The sequence below is a fragment of the Malaclemys terrapin genome, chromosome 11, assembly GCF_027887155.1.
Source record: "Malaclemys terrapin pileata isolate rMalTer1 chromosome 11, rMalTer1.hap1, whole genome shotgun sequence".
Lineage (NCBI taxonomy): Eukaryota > Metazoa > Chordata > Testudines > Emydidae > Malaclemys > Malaclemys terrapin.
Window position 1 is genome coordinate 45,259,274 of NC_071515.1, and position 18,807 is coordinate 45,278,080.

Consider the following 18,807-nt stretch of genomic DNA (forward strand, 5'->3'; position numbering starts at 1 on the left):
CCTCATGGGTGGGCTCAGCCCCTCTGCACGCTAGCCCTGAAGGACCTGGGTTCTACTCCCTCCATGGACTTCCTGTATGACCTCAGGCCAGTGCCTTAAAAAGCATTTCAAAACTTTTTAGGCACCCAAAGATGCAGCTAGGCATCTAGTGGGGTTTACAAAGCACCTAACCTTCTAGGAACTTCTGAAAATCCCACTAGGTGCCTAAATACCTTTGAAAATCTGGCCTTTAGTCAGTGTGTGCCTCAGTGCCCCATCTGTACAATGGGGATAACAGCACTGCTCTACCTCACTGAGGGGCTGTGAGGAGAAATAGATTAGACCTTGCGATGCAATCAGCTGCTATGGTGATGTGGCCACATAAGTACTACAGGTTGAGTGGGAACTTCTCTGTACCACTGCTATCCCTTCCCTGGGTTTTGGCCCCTTCTTTTCACCAAAACCCCCAAACCTCCCCCTTTTCTGAATGCAACCTTGGCTCAGAGGGCTTGGCTGTATTTCTTCCGAGTCCCTGTTTTCTCTCTAAAACGCCCCCCTCCCCCATTTCCGTTTTTCAGGCTAAACTTCCAGAGTTTTAATTTAATCACCAGCCCTTTCTTATCTTAATCACCCTGCCTCTGTTTGTAAACAAAATACTGACTCCCTGCCCCAGGGCACATCTCCCCTGACCTCTATCTGGGAGCTCACACATCTCCCGTACAAACGGGGGGAGGGCTTCCACTCCCCCCGCGAGTATGCAGCTCCCTGCCTTTCGGCCGCGGCTGCCTGCAGGATCTGGGCAGGGCAGCCAGTCAGCGCGCGGGCTCCTTCGGGCAGCCGCAGACCGGCGTCCCAGCAGGACCATTGGCTGCTGCTCCTCTTTGAGCCTGGCTCGTCCGCGCCCCGCGATGGAGCAGCACGCCCGCCGGGAGCGCCAGCTGCCAAGCTCTGCTCACCAGGTACCGCGGGGAAGTTAGGGTCAGTCCGTGCTAGAAATTCAGCCCTCCTCCATTTCTTTGCACGGTGGAGGCAGGCAGTGCCGTGAGCTCAGCCTCTCGCAGACCAGAATTTGCGGGGAGTGTTTAAAGTTGCTCGCTTTTGGAGATGCAGAACTGGAGGGGTACGGGCGGTGTGTATGTATGTGTGGGGGCGAGGGGTATTACATGCAACGTGCTCATTCCCAACGCTTTGAAATCCTCCTAGTATTGCCTGGCCTGGGAGCTCCGTGTCTGACATCTAACTCTTTCCTTGGTGTGGAGAGAGGAAACGAACCCAAGCCTGCTCTTCACCCAGCTACATTTCACATTTAGCAAGTCCTTCACTTATTTGTTTAAAGGCACTTTTCTGCATTTACTTTGAACAAGCTTTAAGACACGACATAAGCTCTGCAAAACTTTCCAGAAAGTGTACGAGCTCAGGCACGATCTACTCCTTCACCTTTCTGATTAAGGATTGGGAAAAGATTGTCAATGTCAATATTTAATTAGGCTTCACTAAACAGCTGTTTTAATGCAAATGATGCTAGGAGAGGTGATTAGAAAAATAAAATGGAAAGCGGGAAACGCTATAAAAATCGTTGCTAGCAACAGAACTGTTGGTAAATAGACTTTCAAAGTCTTCAGTGGGCAGTCACCAGAAATAACTGCTCCTGGTAATCTCTTTTCATCTCAGTGGTTCCACATGAGCAATATAGAGAACGGGGAAAGATAAAACACAGCAACAGAAGTCAGGCGGCCTGAGATTTAATCCTGCTCCTCCCCCAACGCCGCAACACACACTTCTTTTGTCACCTGGAACAGTTCACAGGAGCTGTGGGTGCTCGATGCGTCTGAAGATCAGTCCCTGAGCCTTTGTTTTTCACATGAATATCAAAGGGGAGCAAGTTCAGTAAAGTTTCTAACTCTGCTGGAGTGGTGGGCACTTTAGAAACATGTTTATGGAGAAGATGATGAACTCTGAGATCCTCATATGGAAGGTGCTATCATAGAACAAAGTATTATCATTGTTATTAGATAATTTGTGAAGAATCCCAAGACAAGAATAAGTTCCCATTTTATCCAACATGAAAATGCATGACGTGGTAAACACATGATCAGAATAAACTAGAGTTATCAAGTGATTAAAAAAATAATCATGATTAATCACGCTGTTAAACAATAATAGAATACCATGTATTTAAATATTTTGGATGTTTTCCACATTTTCAAATATATTGATTTCAGTTAGTTACAGCACTGAATACAAAGTGTACAGTGCTTACTTCATATTTATTTTTTATTACAAATATTTGCACTGTAAAAAAGAAATATTTCAATTAATCTAATACAAGTACTGTAGTACAGTCTCTTTATCATGAAAGTTGAACTTACAAATGTAGAATTCTGTATAAAAAATAACTGCATTCAAAAATAAAACAATGTAAAATTTTAGAGCCTACAAGTCCACTCAGTCCTACTTCTTGTTCAGCCAGTCACTTAGAGAAAAGTACCATGTGAATGCTTATTCTCACTTACAGGTAGGGTGACCACATGTCCCATTATTATTGGGACAGTCCCGATATTAGGGGCTTTGTTTTATATAGGCAACTATTTTTTTGAAAAAAGAACAGGAGTACTTGTGGCATCTTAGAGTCTAACAAATTTATTAGAGCATAAGTTTTCGTGGACTACAGCCCACTTCTTCGGATGCATATAGAGTGGAATAAATATTGAGGAGATATATATACACACATACAGAGAGCTGAGTTAACTGCCCTAGAATAAACTATTAATTTAATATACTACATCCTGCTGTATCTGACACAAATTGATAACCTTAAAGAATCAGATTTCTTGGACATATATCTCTTAACATGGGCTTTTACTCTCCCATGTGTACCAAATACAGTCTAGCATTCCACTGATTTCTGAGATGCTTTATTGATACTGTTGCCAAGACTGAAGGCCAGTTCCACAACAGTAAAAGTGTTTAAAAGGGCCACGTCCAGGCGAGACCACACATTTCCACAAAGCTTGACTATAAGGATTTATATTTAATGGCTGCTTTACAGTCTGACAACAAAGTCAATTGTTCTAAAGACTAGGTAGAAAATTGTATTTTGCATATTAGGCAGTGATCCAGAAATGAGACAATAAAAGTAAGAATGAGTTTCTGACTTGTATAGTACAATTTTTTGAGTAAGCAAAAAATATTTCTGGTCAAAGAAATGGTAGATTGCAAAGAAATACACAAATACCTAATACGAAGGAGAGAGCCTAAATTGTTCCAGTCCAATGGAAGTGCTGATGATGTACACTGCTGTCATGAGCAGGCAACTTTGAAGAGTTCCATGTAGCCACTTAATTCTGTTGTGATGCTCTTACATGCTTGTCAGATGATGGCACTGCACAGATTCCTATGAAGTAAATCAATCTTTGGTTTATCAGTCATATTTAACTTTTTTTCCAGCGGTGTTGGCTACAGGCATCTGAGCTGAATTATTTTTTGTAGTGCCTCATGTGTAAGGCTAAGATTTAGTCATGGGCATTTTTAGTAAAAGTCATGGACAGGTCACGGCAATGAACAAAAATTCATGGCCCATGACCTGTCCATGACTTGTACTAAATACCCCTGACTAAATATTTGGTTTTCTGGGGGGCTCCAGGGGTACAGCTGCTGTTCTGGAAGGGGGCCTCTGAGGCGCCCGCTGGTCCTGGGGGTGGGGTGGGGGCTTCAGACTGCCATGCTGCTGCTGGCAGGGGGGGCGGCCCGGGACCACCGCAACCATTGCTGGCCGGGGCGGCCCAGGACCTGTCCATGACAGGTTGCACGGAGGCTGGTGCGGCTGGCCCCGGGGCCACCCAAGCTGCTCAGGCAACCCTGGGGTCAGTTGCATCTGCCGGCTGCGGAAGTCACAGAGGTTCCAGAAAATCATGGAAACCGTGACTTCTGTGACAGATTTGCAGCCTTACTTATGTATATGTTTAGCAAGCTCCTACCTCTCTGAGATGGTGATTTCAGTATCATGGTGTGTACAAGCTAAATCATCATACTTTAATTCTGATTTGCCATTTTCTTCATTAAATTTACGTTCCTCCTTTTAATTACATATCACTGCATTTATTGACCTCCTGGTTGATGGGACTATATTTCCCTGACCAGTGTATTGCCTCTCTAAGAGAAGGGTGTGCTTAGAGTAAGATGAACCTTTCTCCCTTCCCTACCCATCTAGAGGCTGAGAACATTATCTCTGTAAAACTACTAGCTACTGCAGTGAGAGTCTAAGCTTTGCCTTGAATTTGGGTCTTTCACATGGCGGTTTACTGGGGCAAGCCAATTTTATTAATATCAATTAGCTATTCACTGTGGTCTAAACCTTTGGCTGAGAAAGAAATTATTTGTTAGAAGCAGAAAAAAGTCAGCACTGGACCCTTGAGTCGGCACTTCCTCAGATTCTGGTATATTCTGATTTGAATTCTTGGAATTGAATCCATCCCTCTGATTTTGGTTCTCGGGCTGATCCAAAATCAGAAGTGACTTATTTTCTACTACTTGGTCAGATGTGGCTGAAATCTTGGAAGAATACCTGATCGATCCCATGATATTTCATCCTTTGGGGCCAAAATATCACTGAGAACAGCTCTTTGTTCATCATCCTCTGACGCTTATGTGAAGCTGATACCTAGTCAGAACAAAACAAGCTGCAGAAGATTGATAAAGGATACTTTTGTAACTTTTTAGTAAGACTCAAAACATGTCTGACATAATTGTTCTCCATTAGTCTAATATGTTTTTGTATAACACTAATATTCTCTTATTGGAATAGATAGAAACAGATGACAGAACAGCCTTGGTTTGTAAACCTAGGACTAAAGGAGGAAACAGTGATCTCCCATCAGCTGGTTTTAATGTTATCAACTCTATCATAGGATCGGGAATAATAGGTAAATACACTTTTCTTCACTTTAATCTAATCACCCTTTCATATATGTATAAATCTCCAGTTGTGTGAAAAACATGTTTTTCTCACATTACTTTACTGCTGTGACTATGGTATTATTATAATGTGTTTGTACTGGGAGAACACTACATGTGCCAATTGAGATCAGAGGCCCCATTGTGTTGAATAACGTGCAACCTTGTTAGCAGACCCGGCAGAGAGATCAAGTACTGGTTGGACTTAAGACTGAACTACCCTTTGCCCTCAGAAATGATCCCTCTGAAGTAAGTCTGATGTACACATATAGGGCAGTGCTGAGCAACTTTAAACTGTTTGCTCCTGTTTGGGGGATAAATAATAGACTTTTTTTTTAACATACTGCTTCCTTTACAAGATCACCACAAATAAATAGCAAGTATTTTAAAAGGCTTTTTTCTAATCTTTTGTTTGTTTCATTATTCATAGGATTGCCTTATTCAATGAAGGAAGCTGGTTTTCCATTAGGAGTATTGCTTTTAGTTGGTGTTGCCTATATCACAGGTACCATGAAAGCGGTTGCTCTATTAAAGTGAAAATGTAACTAATCTTGCAAAAATTAGCCTTAGTTGAACTTCATAATAACTAAATAAGAATGTCAGTGAATTAAACCTTTATATTTAAAGGAAGAGGGTTTTTATTTATTTATTTATTTATTTTACTTACCTCATTAATCTTCTGAGCAAATTAGCAAGAGTGGACAATTATGCTGTACAATATTTAAAGCTGCTTATTGTGGGAGATTCATTATGAGGGAAGTCTAGTTTCCTAGACTAGAGTATGATGTTGGTGCGAAATATAAATAAGGGTTATTCTTACAAATCACTTGTTTGTATTAAAAAGTTTCGATGCTCTATAAGACCCTGATCCTCAAGTGAGTTGTACGCCATTTGTGTTCCAAATTCACAACATAGATTGAAACTAATAAGTTTTAACTAATACATTAAAAATAAGTTGTTATATGATAATTTCAACAAAAATCGACCTAAATTCCCTTGGGTTTCATTCATTAAAGGGCCAAATTGCAGAATCCCATGATAAGCATTTACTTACCTGAGTAAACCCCATTGGCTTCAATGGGACTCTTTTTGTAAGTTCTTCTCCATGTGAATAAGCCTTGTGACCAGCCTTTTTAACCTGATCCCCAAACATGCTGTTGCACATAAATTTAAGTGGGTAAAGGAATCTTTAAAATATTTAGGAATAAATATTGTGGAGAAACAAAAATCTTTTAAAGACAAATTACCCTCTAACATGGAATAAAATAATAAGACTTGGAGGAATGGAACAAATACACCTCTACCCCAATATAACGTAGCCTGATATAACAAGAATTCGGATATAATGCGGTAAAGTAGCGGTCGGGGGGGAGGGCAGGGCTGAGCACTCCGGCGGATCAAAGCAAGTTCGATATAATGCGGTTTCACCTATAACGCAGTATGATTTTTTGGCTCCCGAGGACAGCGTTATATCGGGGTAGAGGTGTATAAAATTTCTTGGATAGTAGGGTCGTTTAGGTGAAGATGGAGTTACTGTCCACCCAAAGTTTTTATTTTTGTTTCAGTTCATCCGTCTTGGTATCCTTGATACATCACTAAAAACATGGCAGGATGCACTACTAAAATTCATATGGAAACATAAAACACAAAGGATGAGTTCTAAAGTTCAGTATAAAACTACAAAATTGAATGGATTTGTTTTCCCTAATTTGGCTTATTATAATTATGCATCACAATTAAAAGATGCAGTCAACTGGGTTAACAATAGACAATCCAAACACCAGGTAAACCTCAAACAAAATTGGAGCCCAAATATAACTATTCATAATAATTGTTGAATTAAACAGAAATTTAAGTCACCCCCAAAATATCACCCATTCATCCAGGCCACCTTAGAAGCTCTGGACAAATTTTAAAAATTCCTGTAGCAAAGGCTGGCTTCCTAGCTACTTTCATTAATAACCAGGTATTTATCCATAGGAAATATCAAAAGAACTATTTGTTGTAGGTAAGAGTTGAGACTACTCAATTCAGACACCTGTTCATGGGTCCTGATTTGAAATTATACCAGGAGACTGAATAGTATTCTCATGGTAGGGAAAAGACCTTGGAAAACTCTAACAGCAACATTTGATGACTCCCACCATAACAATATCATCTCAGAGGTCAATGGCCCAAAATTAGTAGTTTGAGGCCGAATCTTTTCCCTATTCCGCATCTTTGGCACCACTTAGATTGTGCAAAGGGAGCAGAAACCTACCCACAATTCTCAGCTGGCAAAGCAGTGGCAGGCAGTTGAGAAGGCATAGGGGATGGAACTGATTTAGACTGAAGGTATGGCTCCATTTATAATCAAATACAAATAGTCACCCTTAATGGTCACAACTTAGAGATTCAAATGCCACAGGAAGGACACCACTATTCTAGATGGAAGTGGGTTTTTTTTCATGAATAATTCCACAATTTTTGTTGCACGTTTGATAACGATAAAACATGCCAATATAATTCAATAATGCAATTGCAGCTATCCCTTCCCCTACTGCCATGTGCTGCTCCTCCCCTCTGCCTGGGAGCTGCTCCCCAAGCCTCCTGCTTGCTGTGTGTGGGGGGGGAAGGGAAGGGACTAATGTCAGGGTGTCCCCCTCCCCCCTGCTCCTGTACCCCGCTTACCTCTTCTTCTCCATATAGAGCAGGGAGGGGACACAGACGGAGAGAGACAGAGAGAGCCTGGGCCAGCAGCTGCTCTCAACTTCCTGATCCACTTAAAAAGACAATGCACTTAAGAATGGGTCAGCTTATTTAAAGGGACAGTGTGCATCTCTCTCTCTCTCCCACACACAAGGTGTGTGTCTATCTCTGTCTGCTAAGCTGTCTCCCCTCCCCTCCATTCCTGCTGCCTTGTAGAGTGAGAGGCTACATTAACAACAATGTGTTAACCCTTGAGGGCTCAGCTGAGAGCTAGTTCATCATTTAGCACAGGGGTTCTCAAACTGGGGGTCGGGACCCCTCAGGGGGTCATGAGGTTATTACATGGGGGGTTGCAAGCTGTCAGCCTCCACCCTGAACCCTGCTTTGCCTCCAGCATTTATAATGGTGTTAAATATATTAAAAAGTATTTTTAATTTATGGGGGGGGGTCGCACTCAGAGGCTTGCTATGTGAAAGGGGTTACCAGTAAAAAAGTTTGAGAACCACTGATTTAGCAGTAAGGCATTTCTTGGGAAATATCTCACCCTCTTCCACCCTCTAACTCCACCACCTCAACCAAGCTTCACAATCATCGTAACTGTGAACAGTATTAAATTGTTTAAAATGTATATTGTGTGTGTGTGTATATTTGTGTAATCCTTCTGCCCATCTAAGTTGGCAGCAACAAGGGCCGGGTTCTGTATCTAGGGGTTCCGTTTCAATAAAGCAATGCAAAACCGGCTCGAGCCCCCACCCAGTGACCTGGGACAATTACATTCCACCCCCTGGGTGCCTCTAAGAGGCAATACTTACCCTCTCGCAAACACGGAGTCTGAGTGTAACAGAAAATGTTTAATAACATGAGGTAAACGACATCAGCATTAAATTGGAAAAAACACCACAAACAGGATTCATAACACAAACCATGATCAAAAAACCCACCCCAGCAAATTGGGCTGTGTCCTTTCCCTTTGGTTCTTGAATCCAGCAACCCAAAAATCACCCAGGGTCCCCTCCAAAGTCTCTTGGGTCCAGCAACCACCCAAAGTCCCAAAAGTCCAACAGACCCCAAAGTCTCTGTCCCTGGTCAGTGCAGTCCCACAGTAAAAGGCGCGGGGGGGCACGCAGGGTGTTAAGGGGCACCTTACATGATCCGAGGCCAGCTGGCTGTCTCTCCGTGGGGTTCCGCCACAGCCTTCACCACGAGCCAGTCCACTTCCTGCCGTCCCACAAGCTGCTCCGCTCCACTCACCGACCTGTGAGCCGCTCCAGCCGTCCCCGCAAACAGCTCCGCTCGCTGTTCCTTGGGCTGCTCCAACCGGCCCCGAAAGGCTCCGCGCCACTCGCTGCTCCTCCAGTTGTCCCCACAAATTGCTCCGCCAGCTGCTTAGCAATATAGCTTCAGGCTCCCCCACTAGTTAACACAGCACTCAGTGATCTCAGCTCTTAGTAACTTTAGCTCTTTTGTGATTTCAGCTCTTAGCAATTTCAGCTCATAGTAGGGGAGCCCCAGTGCTAGTGCACCATTGGCCCAAAGTAAATTCAGCTCAGCAGCCTGTAACTAGACTCCTAATGGAATCAAAGTTAGCTCTGACATTCAACAGTGGAGAGAGGAGGTAGTGCAATTGGTGTTTCAGACCCTCAGAGGGGGGCCCATACCATCAGGTACAAATACCTGTCCCCATCCTCTCTCAATTCACTGGGTTTTGTAACCCATGCCCCTAAGTGCTACTTAGGTAATGATACAGTTACTGTGGTGGGAACTATACTTCTGAATTTATTGACTTCTAATGTTGCTTAAAATCCGCTATAAAGTATTTTAATATAGTCTTGTGCATTTAATGTCCTTGTTTTAAAATGATATGATTGGTAAATGTATTATCACTAAACAACGTTAACTGTTTTTTTTTGTTTGTTTGTTTTACATGGCTTTTTTTTTTTTAATTTTAATTACTAAGAACAATTCTGCACTGTTAGACTAAATAACCTAGCAGTGTAGTTCTTTTCCATCTCTAAGTTCTATGATTCTAATATCCATTGCTATAATTTTGTACATTTATTGTACAGGGCAGCTCAGAATACAGCATAATTAGTGTTGTGCATCCCTGAATATCTGCAAGGCTGCTGTTTGCTACCAATTATAATGGATGTGTGTATATTTTATGTGAATTCCATAAGCTTAAGGGAATCTCTCTGGATTCTGTGTCCTTATTAACATGTTATACAAGTTCCCTATTTAATCATTGTGAATAATTCATAAAGGATATGTAAAACTTTACTGAATTATGCACTTACCAGTTGATGTTTTATAACTATACTAAGCAGTGTTTCAAACAATCCCTGTAGTTGTAGCGTCTGCCAGGAGATGATAAATACTGATGCTGTTCACTGAAAGGAACTATGGCTACTAGAGCATATTGCACATAGACAACAGGCAGATTGAAACCTGAATAGAAATGGGATGGCAAGGCAAGGCAGAACTACCTGGCAAAACTTATCAGCAAAACTAGGGCAGTAACTTCTGCATTGTAGTTAGTCCTCACCAGGACATCTCAGCATAGCCAACCAGTGGTGCTGGAACTAGGGGTGCTGCCTCACCCCCAGTCTTGAAGTAGTAATAACAAACACCAAATACATGGTTTTCATCAGCAGCTCCCCCACTATAAAAGTTGTTCCAGCAGTAGCCAACTGTTAGTGTTAGTTCAAGTTATGCTTTGGTACAGGTGCCAAAGTATACTTCAGAAATGGTTGAGGTTTGGTCTGGAAGTAATTCTATCAGTGTTCTCAATTCTTTCCTGAAGTGGTATTGTCTTGGATAAGGGCATAATTCATTTTCATGTGCATTCAATCCCTGGTCTCACCAATAAAATACATCTTCGTGTATAAAGATTATTTGTGTCTAGTAAAATGAATAAATATAAAAGACAAAACATAAATATATAAATTAAGTTAAAAGGAAAGGGGAATTAAAAACAGGTCATTCTTACACACACCCCAAAGCCCCCAAACTAAAGCGCAACCCATCAACCAGCAATGGATTAAAATAATCCAGAGTTCTAGCCACACCCACACATAGAGTTCCATGTTTCTCCACTCTTCAAGATAATGGTGGCATATGCCACCTGCATAAAAGCCCTTTGGAATGGTGGGGGAAACCTGGTGCCAGTCTTCAGGTGTGTTGGGGGTTCTCTCCTGCTTGACCTGCATTCTTTGGGCAGGCTAGAGAGCAGAGGAAATCTAGTCTGCTGCTGCTGTTACTTTTCAGGGGATCTAGGACTTTACTCCTCTATGAGCCCGCCAGTCCTTCTCTTCAAGTGGGCTGCGGTCCGTCCACCAGGACGGAGACCTCAGCCCTCACAGAGATGGCAAGAGAGTCCTCCCCTACAGGCTAGCACAGCAGAAAGTCTTGTGGGGGGAGGCTTCTCCTGACACCTCTTCTGCCCCATTCTAGAGAACACCCTGGGAGACTTTTATCTCACCCCTATAGAGAGAGATGTGCAGGAGGGGGATATTATAAAGTCCTTTACTTCATAGGTGTATGTTGGCAAGGCCCCTCCCCACATACGGCCCAATGCTCTAGGAAAGGGTTGAAAGCCAGACAAGTAGCAGCCATCCTGAGAAGATGGAGGCCCTGGTCCACATGACATAGTAGAGGGATGGGGGTCCCTTTTTTCCTGCCCATCAAATGAACAGTGGTGGTAGGAGTGGCAGCTGAGTTTCTTCACGGCTGCCAGAACAGGAAGATCTGCAGTGGTGGGCTGGGGAGGAGGAGACCCCAACATGCCAGATGGGTAGTTGCAGCTGCCACTGAAAGGATCAGATATCTTGCATCTGTTGGTGATTGGGAAAGAGCAACAGCTTAGCAGGGAAAGCTTGAGGACCCTGGCATAGATAGTTTTAGAAATGGTTCATATTGTTTGTATTTAGTAACATTTTTGTTGGGTTTTTTTGTTAATCGCTATATCAATTATATAATGAAAGAAATGCCCTTTTAAAAAAATATGGTGGGGGGCACTTGTAGGGGCCTGTAAGCAGTATGTACTGCTGTGTTAGGAAAGAGGCACATTATTTGGGGTTGCTACTTGTAATGCTTTGCTACTGGATAGTTTTTTGATCCTGGCCCCTCTGGTCCTAAAAGCATGAGTCTGTACTGCCTGGGCTAAAAGACCTTGCTCTGTTAGCCAGGCTTGTAGCAGGCTCACCAACTTCTATATGTGATATAACCACTACTAGAGGGGGCAAAAGCACCACCCTGAGTGGGGGTGGGTTACACACTCCCTGGACAGGGAAGCTCGTGCTCCATGTGGAAACCCTGAGATCCATGGGGTCCCAGACACAATTCTCTTTGGATTCTCAGGGATCTCTGACAGTCGGGATGCCACAACTATAGGCCTGCAAATCCCTCTCTTTCCAGAGGATGATAGCTGGGAATAAGCACTCACTGAACCATAGTGTTTTCCTTTTCCTTTCCCTTCCCCTTCCTGTTCACTATAGTTGCTTCAGTTAATGATTGCTTTCTTTGCTTTTTTTTTTTTTTAATACTTTGCAAACTATTTCTTCAGAACAGACGTAGAAAAATTAAAGTCTCAAATATTATTTTTATATTATTTTAACAGATTATTCCATTATATTACTGATTAAAGGAGGAAACCTCTCTGGTACAAACAGCTACCAAGAACTGGTCAATAAATCGTATGGTTTTATAGGATACCTAATTCTCTCAATACTACAGTTTTTATATCCATTTATTGGTAAGATCACTATAAAGTTATATATTGTAAACTTATAATTAACTATCCTTTTTGAATTACCAGAGGGAGACACTGCTGAAGTTAAAAATACTTAGAAATGGACTCATGAAAAGAGTTAGTTTGTATTTCATTATTTTGGCAAGGAAAATGGAAATATTGCCTATCCTTAGGCAATTTTTTTCATGACTCTCACGAAAAACCCAAGAAAACAAATCCTTTTAATAAACAACATCTTTATAGACCAACAAAAAGCTTCAGAGTTTGTCTTGTAATATTTGCTTATTTGAAATAAGAAAACTTGCTAGTGTGTATATAATCAGGTTACCATATACATTCTAAAGAGTGAAATCCTGACTCTATTGAAGTCACTGGCCACACTTCCATTGACTTCTATAGGGCCAGGACTTCACCCTAGTTATACTTGAACCTTGTGCTTTCAAGAGCCAGTGATAAGTCCGGGTGAGCTAGAAAGAACACATATGTGAGACTACTGCTTCAATATATAGTTCTTTTATCAATTTCTTTTTTTTAAATGTAAAAATCTGTTCTGTTGACCATGGCCAAGATTTTTCCAAAGTGAGTAGTAATTTCAGGTGCTTTGATTTTGGGTGTTCCACATGAGGTACATTAAAGGGGCCTGAAATCCATAGAGTGGGTGATCAGCCCTTTCTGGAAATCAGGCCCCTTTAAGGTGTCAGGTTGGGCATTCAAATATAGAGGAACCCAGAATCACTAGTTACTTTGGAAAACTTTGGCCCATAATCTTTCTGTATGGAAAATAATAGTTGCTTTATCAGAGAAAATAGAGGAGGATAATAAAGATCACGGACCTAACCTGCAAAGACTCAGTAACTTAAGCACATGTCTATCATGAGCCATTCCATTGGGTCCAACAGAACTGTCACAGTAGTAAAGTTAAGTATATGCATTAGTGTTTGTAGGATTTGTGTGTATATAAATGAATGGAGATAGGGTAATAAAGACCACGTGTATTTTTTTTCACACATATGTGTGTATTTTTTTTAGTTCAGAAGTGTGTGTGTGTGTGGGGGTGTGTGTGTGTGTGTGTGTGTGTGTGTGTGTGTGTAAATTTGGACCCCAATCCTTCAATTCTTATTCAGGTTCCTAATGAAGTCAAATGAGGAGCCCTGTATTTTAGCTTCCTCTTTGCATTATCGTTTTTAGTCCCTCTGCCATTATACTAGATAGAGTTCAGTGACTCTGAACTAGTGCTAGGGAACCTTTAACTTACTGCCCCTATCTGGCTCTCACTTATCTAGACACACATCACTACATAGTGTATAGCAACGGCCATTTAAAATGTACGTCTATGTAAGAACTACCTGAAGTAATCTTGGTATCTTCTTATCTTTAAATCTAAGACACTGTGGAACTGCATCACTACAGATGGACAAATGTTCAGTTTTAGTGGCACCCACTGTGTCTAGTAAAATCGACTTCTGTTCTTGAACAAGTATAGACAATAGCTGATTTTACAAGTTACAGTATGTGGCAATACAGCCCCATGCATTTGACATCCCATGGGATTAGCTATAAAGATAAAACAAGAACTGTTGAATGCACATAATTTGTTTTTTCTAATAGAAACTAGAAGTTGAAAGTGGTCTGACTGTCCATGAATCACTGCTGAAAGCAGAGGCAATTATAAAAGCCTTTTTTCCCTTCTGAAGTAAGTGTCCTTGGGCACAAAATTCAGCTGTCTTGCTCATCTGACTGGGTCCCTTTCAAGTTCTCACGTCTATTACTTAATGCGCCCAGTTTTGCTTTTATAACTCTTGATTTAACTTTTAAAACAAACGTGAAGGAGATCTGTGAAGAGCAGCTAAATGCAGCAGGGAGATCAGAAAACCAGCCAAAAAAAGAGGCAGGCAGGATGTGGGGCAAGAGTTTCAGCTGAATGCAAGCTAAAAGTCTGCATTGTTTGAGCCTTTATATCCTATCTGATGTGTATTAAAGCAATCTTTCTTTTTTAAAGCCATGATTAGTTACAACATAATAACAGGAGACACTTTGACTAAAGTTTTTCAAACAATTCCTGGAGGTAAGTGTTTATATATAATTTTGGGGGGTGAGATTAACTAGGTAGAGTGTCAGTCTAAAGCAGTTGCGGTCCACAATGTTACCTGGGCTGCAGGGGCCAGATGGCAGGGCAGCAGCAGCCCCGACCCCAACCCCGAACCCCCGCTGCATGGGGCCAGGCAGCTGCCTGCCCCGGACCCTTGCTGGGCTGGGCCCTCTGGGAGCCCCGGACCTCGTGGGGCCGGCCATCTGCCCACCTGCCCTGGACCGCCGCCATTTGGGGAGCCCCTGACCCTGTGGGATCCCGGTCCCTTGCCGTGCGTGACAGGCTGGCAGACCGGACCCACTGCGCTGGGTGATGGGGCAGCCTGGACCGCGCTGCGCCGGGCAGTTGGGAACCCAGAGCCCACCACATAGGCCCCCTTTAGCACACATAGCTGTGTGCTAATTGGGCCACATGCGGCTGCGGGTTGAGAACCACTGGTCTAAAGTAAATATGGCCCCTATTTCCTCTATGAATCCCCTATTGTACAGTCTCCTAATAATCTAAAAGAAACTTATTTATATATTTGTAATGTTTACATGCGCTTCTCCTGCACTCTACAGCCCCAGTCCTACTACCTGATGGTAGTAGATTCCTGTGCCAGGTCATATGTTTACAGGGCCATGGCTTAAGCCTGTGCAGTGCATATCCTGCACTCTAGTATTAATGGTATCACCTATGATAATCATCCAGAACTGTTGTTGATCTGTTGATCAATACATAGATTCATAGATTCTAGGACTGGAAGGGACTTCAAGAGGTCATCGAGTCCAGTCCCCTGCCCGCATGGCAGGACCAAATACTGTCTAGACCATCCCTGATAGACATTTATCTAACCTACTCTTAAATATCTCCAGAGATGGAGATTCCAATTTGCATACAATGTTAGATTGTATGCAAATTGTTTCTGTAATGTCTGTTTAAACAGTAACATTTCTATATAGCTGACCATGTATTACAAATGTACCACTTAGGACATTCTCTAAAATGATAAATCCAAAATGTCATGGCCCTGTTAAAAGTTTTTTTTAAATAAAATATCCTCTGATACACAGGAAAAAAATCAGACTTCCCAGCATGAGTGTTAAAACAATACCAACCTATTCAACTAAGCAAACTACCAATAATAAAACCAGGGTTCACTTTGAGCTCCACATCAAATTCTGTCCGCTGCCATATGCAAGTGCAGAGTGAATGGGCCAAGACACACTCTTGTTTTGTTCTTGACTGATGGATTACCCAGCTGAAACTTTGATGCTGCTTCAGACCTCGCTTTGGAGGGCTAGATTTTTCTGTTGTAGGCTATATATGTGCAGGTAGGATGGGATTTTCAAAACCACTGAGCTTTGGCCTAACTGGGTTCTACTGAAGTCAATGGTAAAACTCTACTGATTTCAGTGGGAGTAGTTAGGCCAATACTGAGCACTTTCAAAAATCCCACCCGTGACAGATGTTTATAATATATCTACACACGTAGGGTCAGAATTTCATAGTTAGGTGCATATGTTGGCATGTGCTTATCTTATTCTCACAAAATCCCTATGAGTATGCACTGGGCAGGTGTATCTGTCCTAAGGTCAGGTAATGCCTAACCTTGACATCTGTGGGAGTTTCCTTGATTTCAGTTTGAGGCACGGTCTAAGGTACATTGCTACTAGAGTTTCAAATGTAACTTATCTGTTCCTCACATCCATTTCTTAGAGAAATCTAAATATATAATTTTTTCCTTTATGTTTTAGTTGGTCCAGATAACTTACTTACTTACCGCCAAGTCATTATTCTATGTATTACTATCATCTTTACCCTGCCTATGTCTCTCTATCGTGACATAGCAAAACTGGCAAAGGTAAATCATAATGCCAATGACTATCTTGATTCAATTATATCAAATCATTGTTTTAAATGCAGCTTATTATATTGCTAGAGAATGTCCAGTTACACTTCCAACAGTTTTTTACAGCACAGTAAAGCACTTGATAGGCTAAAATCTTCCTTTGCAAAACATATCTCTATTCTGTTCTCCCTTCTTTCGTGTATTCCCAGTTGTTTTCATTGGGATTTCATGGCATGTTTCACTGCCCATTTAAGTCATTGGGAGACTTTCCATTGACTTAAATGGATGTTGAACTTTTTTGCACATTAGGAGAGTAGAATACATTTGAAGAGTCCTATTATGTGGCTCAGACAAGTGAATTTAACATTATGACTGAATAGTCCTGGTGCTGATGCACTTGTTCTGAAGTCCTAAATGCAATAGAATACAAGCCAATAACATCATGTTAGCTGAGAGATTAAATTATTATTGCCCTCCTAAAGAAACCACACATCAAATTTAGGGCCTGATGGGGCAGTACCTTACTCCCCAACTACTTACATCAATTTCAGTGGGAATACTTATGTTGCAAGGTACTATACAACATGGGGAAAGAGATCACAATCTGGTCCTTAATGAATATAAAGGGATTTATCACAGTTACATGTTAAACATTTTGAACAAGCACTTTAAATTCATGATAACTTGATTGAATGAAAATGAAATATACTTATAGCAAGTGTTGAAATGATGAATTATTAGCAGTATAAAACAATTCAACATTCTGTAATTTTATTAAATTTTCATTTTCTATAAAAGAAGACCTTAAATAGTTTAATGAGCAAATATTCCCCTCTTAGCATGAATAAAATCTCATTTATTGTAAATATCACCTTTGTTGCTTGGATTGCTTGCAAATATTGCTAATTTCTAAAAGTATTAAAAACAAATTCTAGTTCTTCTTTTAATGTGGAACTTTCAACAAAATGAACTTTCTTCATTGTGCTCTGAAACCTGAAAGATTTAATTGTTGAATTTTTGATCATTTTCTTCACAGGCATGGATTGCTTATATTGAAATTAATTTTAATTTGTAATGAAAGAGTAGAACATTTTGGTGGCTTGCCTAGAGTATTAATCAGCTCCTCTTCTTACTAAGGCCACTCATCTGACTGAAGTAAGGTGAATTTGGTGATATGCATTTGGCTCTAAAACCAATGCTGCCAAACTGCAACCCTTTTTATGCCCGGGGCGACCACAATCTGGTTTGCAGCTACTTAATCTTACATCATCATCTCCCCCTAAGAATGTAGCTCAAATCTTTTGTATAATGATGATAGCGGGGAAGCAATAGCAGCCAATAGCCAATCAGGACAAATTTTTACTCCAGTTATTCAGTCTCATCTCTGCAGGTAGACACTTGTGTCCATGCTTATCAGAATGCAAAACTGAGGCCTATGTGTATTAAATGTCTTTACAATTGCATACGTTATAACACCTTATGCTTAAAACATTTATAGATGTCTCATGCGTCCTAAAAGATATAAAGCCAAATTCAGACCTGCTGTAAGCAGATGCAACTTCACTGACTTCCATGAAGTTGTACTTGCTTACATCTGGGTAGAATCTGTCCGATATTTCATAATTTCAGATCATGTTGTGTTGTACAACCACTCAGATACAGGAAAACATTGCTGTTCACAGGAAGAGACTAGCCAGCCTGCATTCTCAGAATACAAGGGCAGAGAGCCATATTTGCTGCTACACAAACAGCTGTTGTTGAAAATAAATAAATAAATAACAATCCTGTACCTACATAATTACGTTTGCCATTTACTCATAAAATAGCTACAGTGGGTCTGATTTTTCAGAGCTGTTGAGCACTCACAATTCTAAATGAAATAACCGAAGATGCTCAGCATTTCTGCAGACAATACTCTTTGTAGTAGCAGTGGACTAAAGGTTCAATTGGTCATAAAGCAGTTAAAAGACAATGACAGCAAATAAAACATGGAAATCTTGGAATGCTTTTTTAAAAACAAAGACCTGCTTCTCTGGAAAGGCAGACACTTAAAAAAATTAGCTTTGCTATTAATTTAACTTTTGGAAGAAAGAAGAAAGTTTTCAAATAGAATAATACATTGCTAAAACTACTGAAATTCTGACCAGCGAACTGATAAAACATTTGGATTGTAATTTGCAGGTATCTTTTATTTCTTTGATTTTAACAACTGTAATCCTGATCATCGTGATGATAAGGGCAGCTACCCTTAGCCCACTGGTGTAAGTATTTTTTATTACTTCTGGCTGCCACAGAGTGAATTTTATAAATCAAATGTACTTTATCTATTGTGATTATATTGCATTTGTATATGTAGAAGTAAAACACCAGGTCTTGTCTCTTGTAAGGATTGGAAATAACATACATTTTACTAATAGCAAAATGAAAAGTTGTTTTAAACCTGCTGTTCAGTTCTATTGAGATTAGAATTTATGATATAGGGAAAAGGAAGGGATGCCGCTACATATGTGGTGTTTTAAA

The 18,807-nt window shown here is 41.0% G+C and overlaps 1 protein-coding gene across 3 annotated transcripts in view; it reads left to right on the forward strand.

The window, feature by feature from the left end:
• The first annotated feature begins 800 nt into the window (after window positions 1-800).
• Window positions 801-18,807, forward strand: part of SLC38A11 (solute carrier family 38 member 11) — a 46,102-nt gene continuing 28,095 nt past the window's right edge. Inside the window, exons 1-7 of one of the 3 annotated variants that reach the window (XM_054044776.1) lie at window positions 801-938; window positions 4,784-4,901; window positions 5,363-5,437; window positions 12,236-12,370; window positions 14,367-14,432; window positions 16,193-16,299; window positions 18,469-18,548. In XM_054044776.1, the coding sequence (XP_053900751.1) occupies window positions 888-938; window positions 4,784-4,901; window positions 5,363-5,437; window positions 12,236-12,370; window positions 14,367-14,432; window positions 16,193-16,299; window positions 18,469-18,548 (632 nt within the window). In that variant the 5' untranslated portion in view covers window positions 801-887. Of the gene's footprint in view, window positions 939-4,783; window positions 4,902-5,106; window positions 5,182-5,362; window positions 5,438-12,235; window positions 12,371-14,366; window positions 14,433-16,192; window positions 16,300-18,468; window positions 18,549-18,807 lie in introns of those variants that run through there. The other 2 variants (XM_054044777.1, XM_054044778.1) reach the window with 2 other exon arrangements.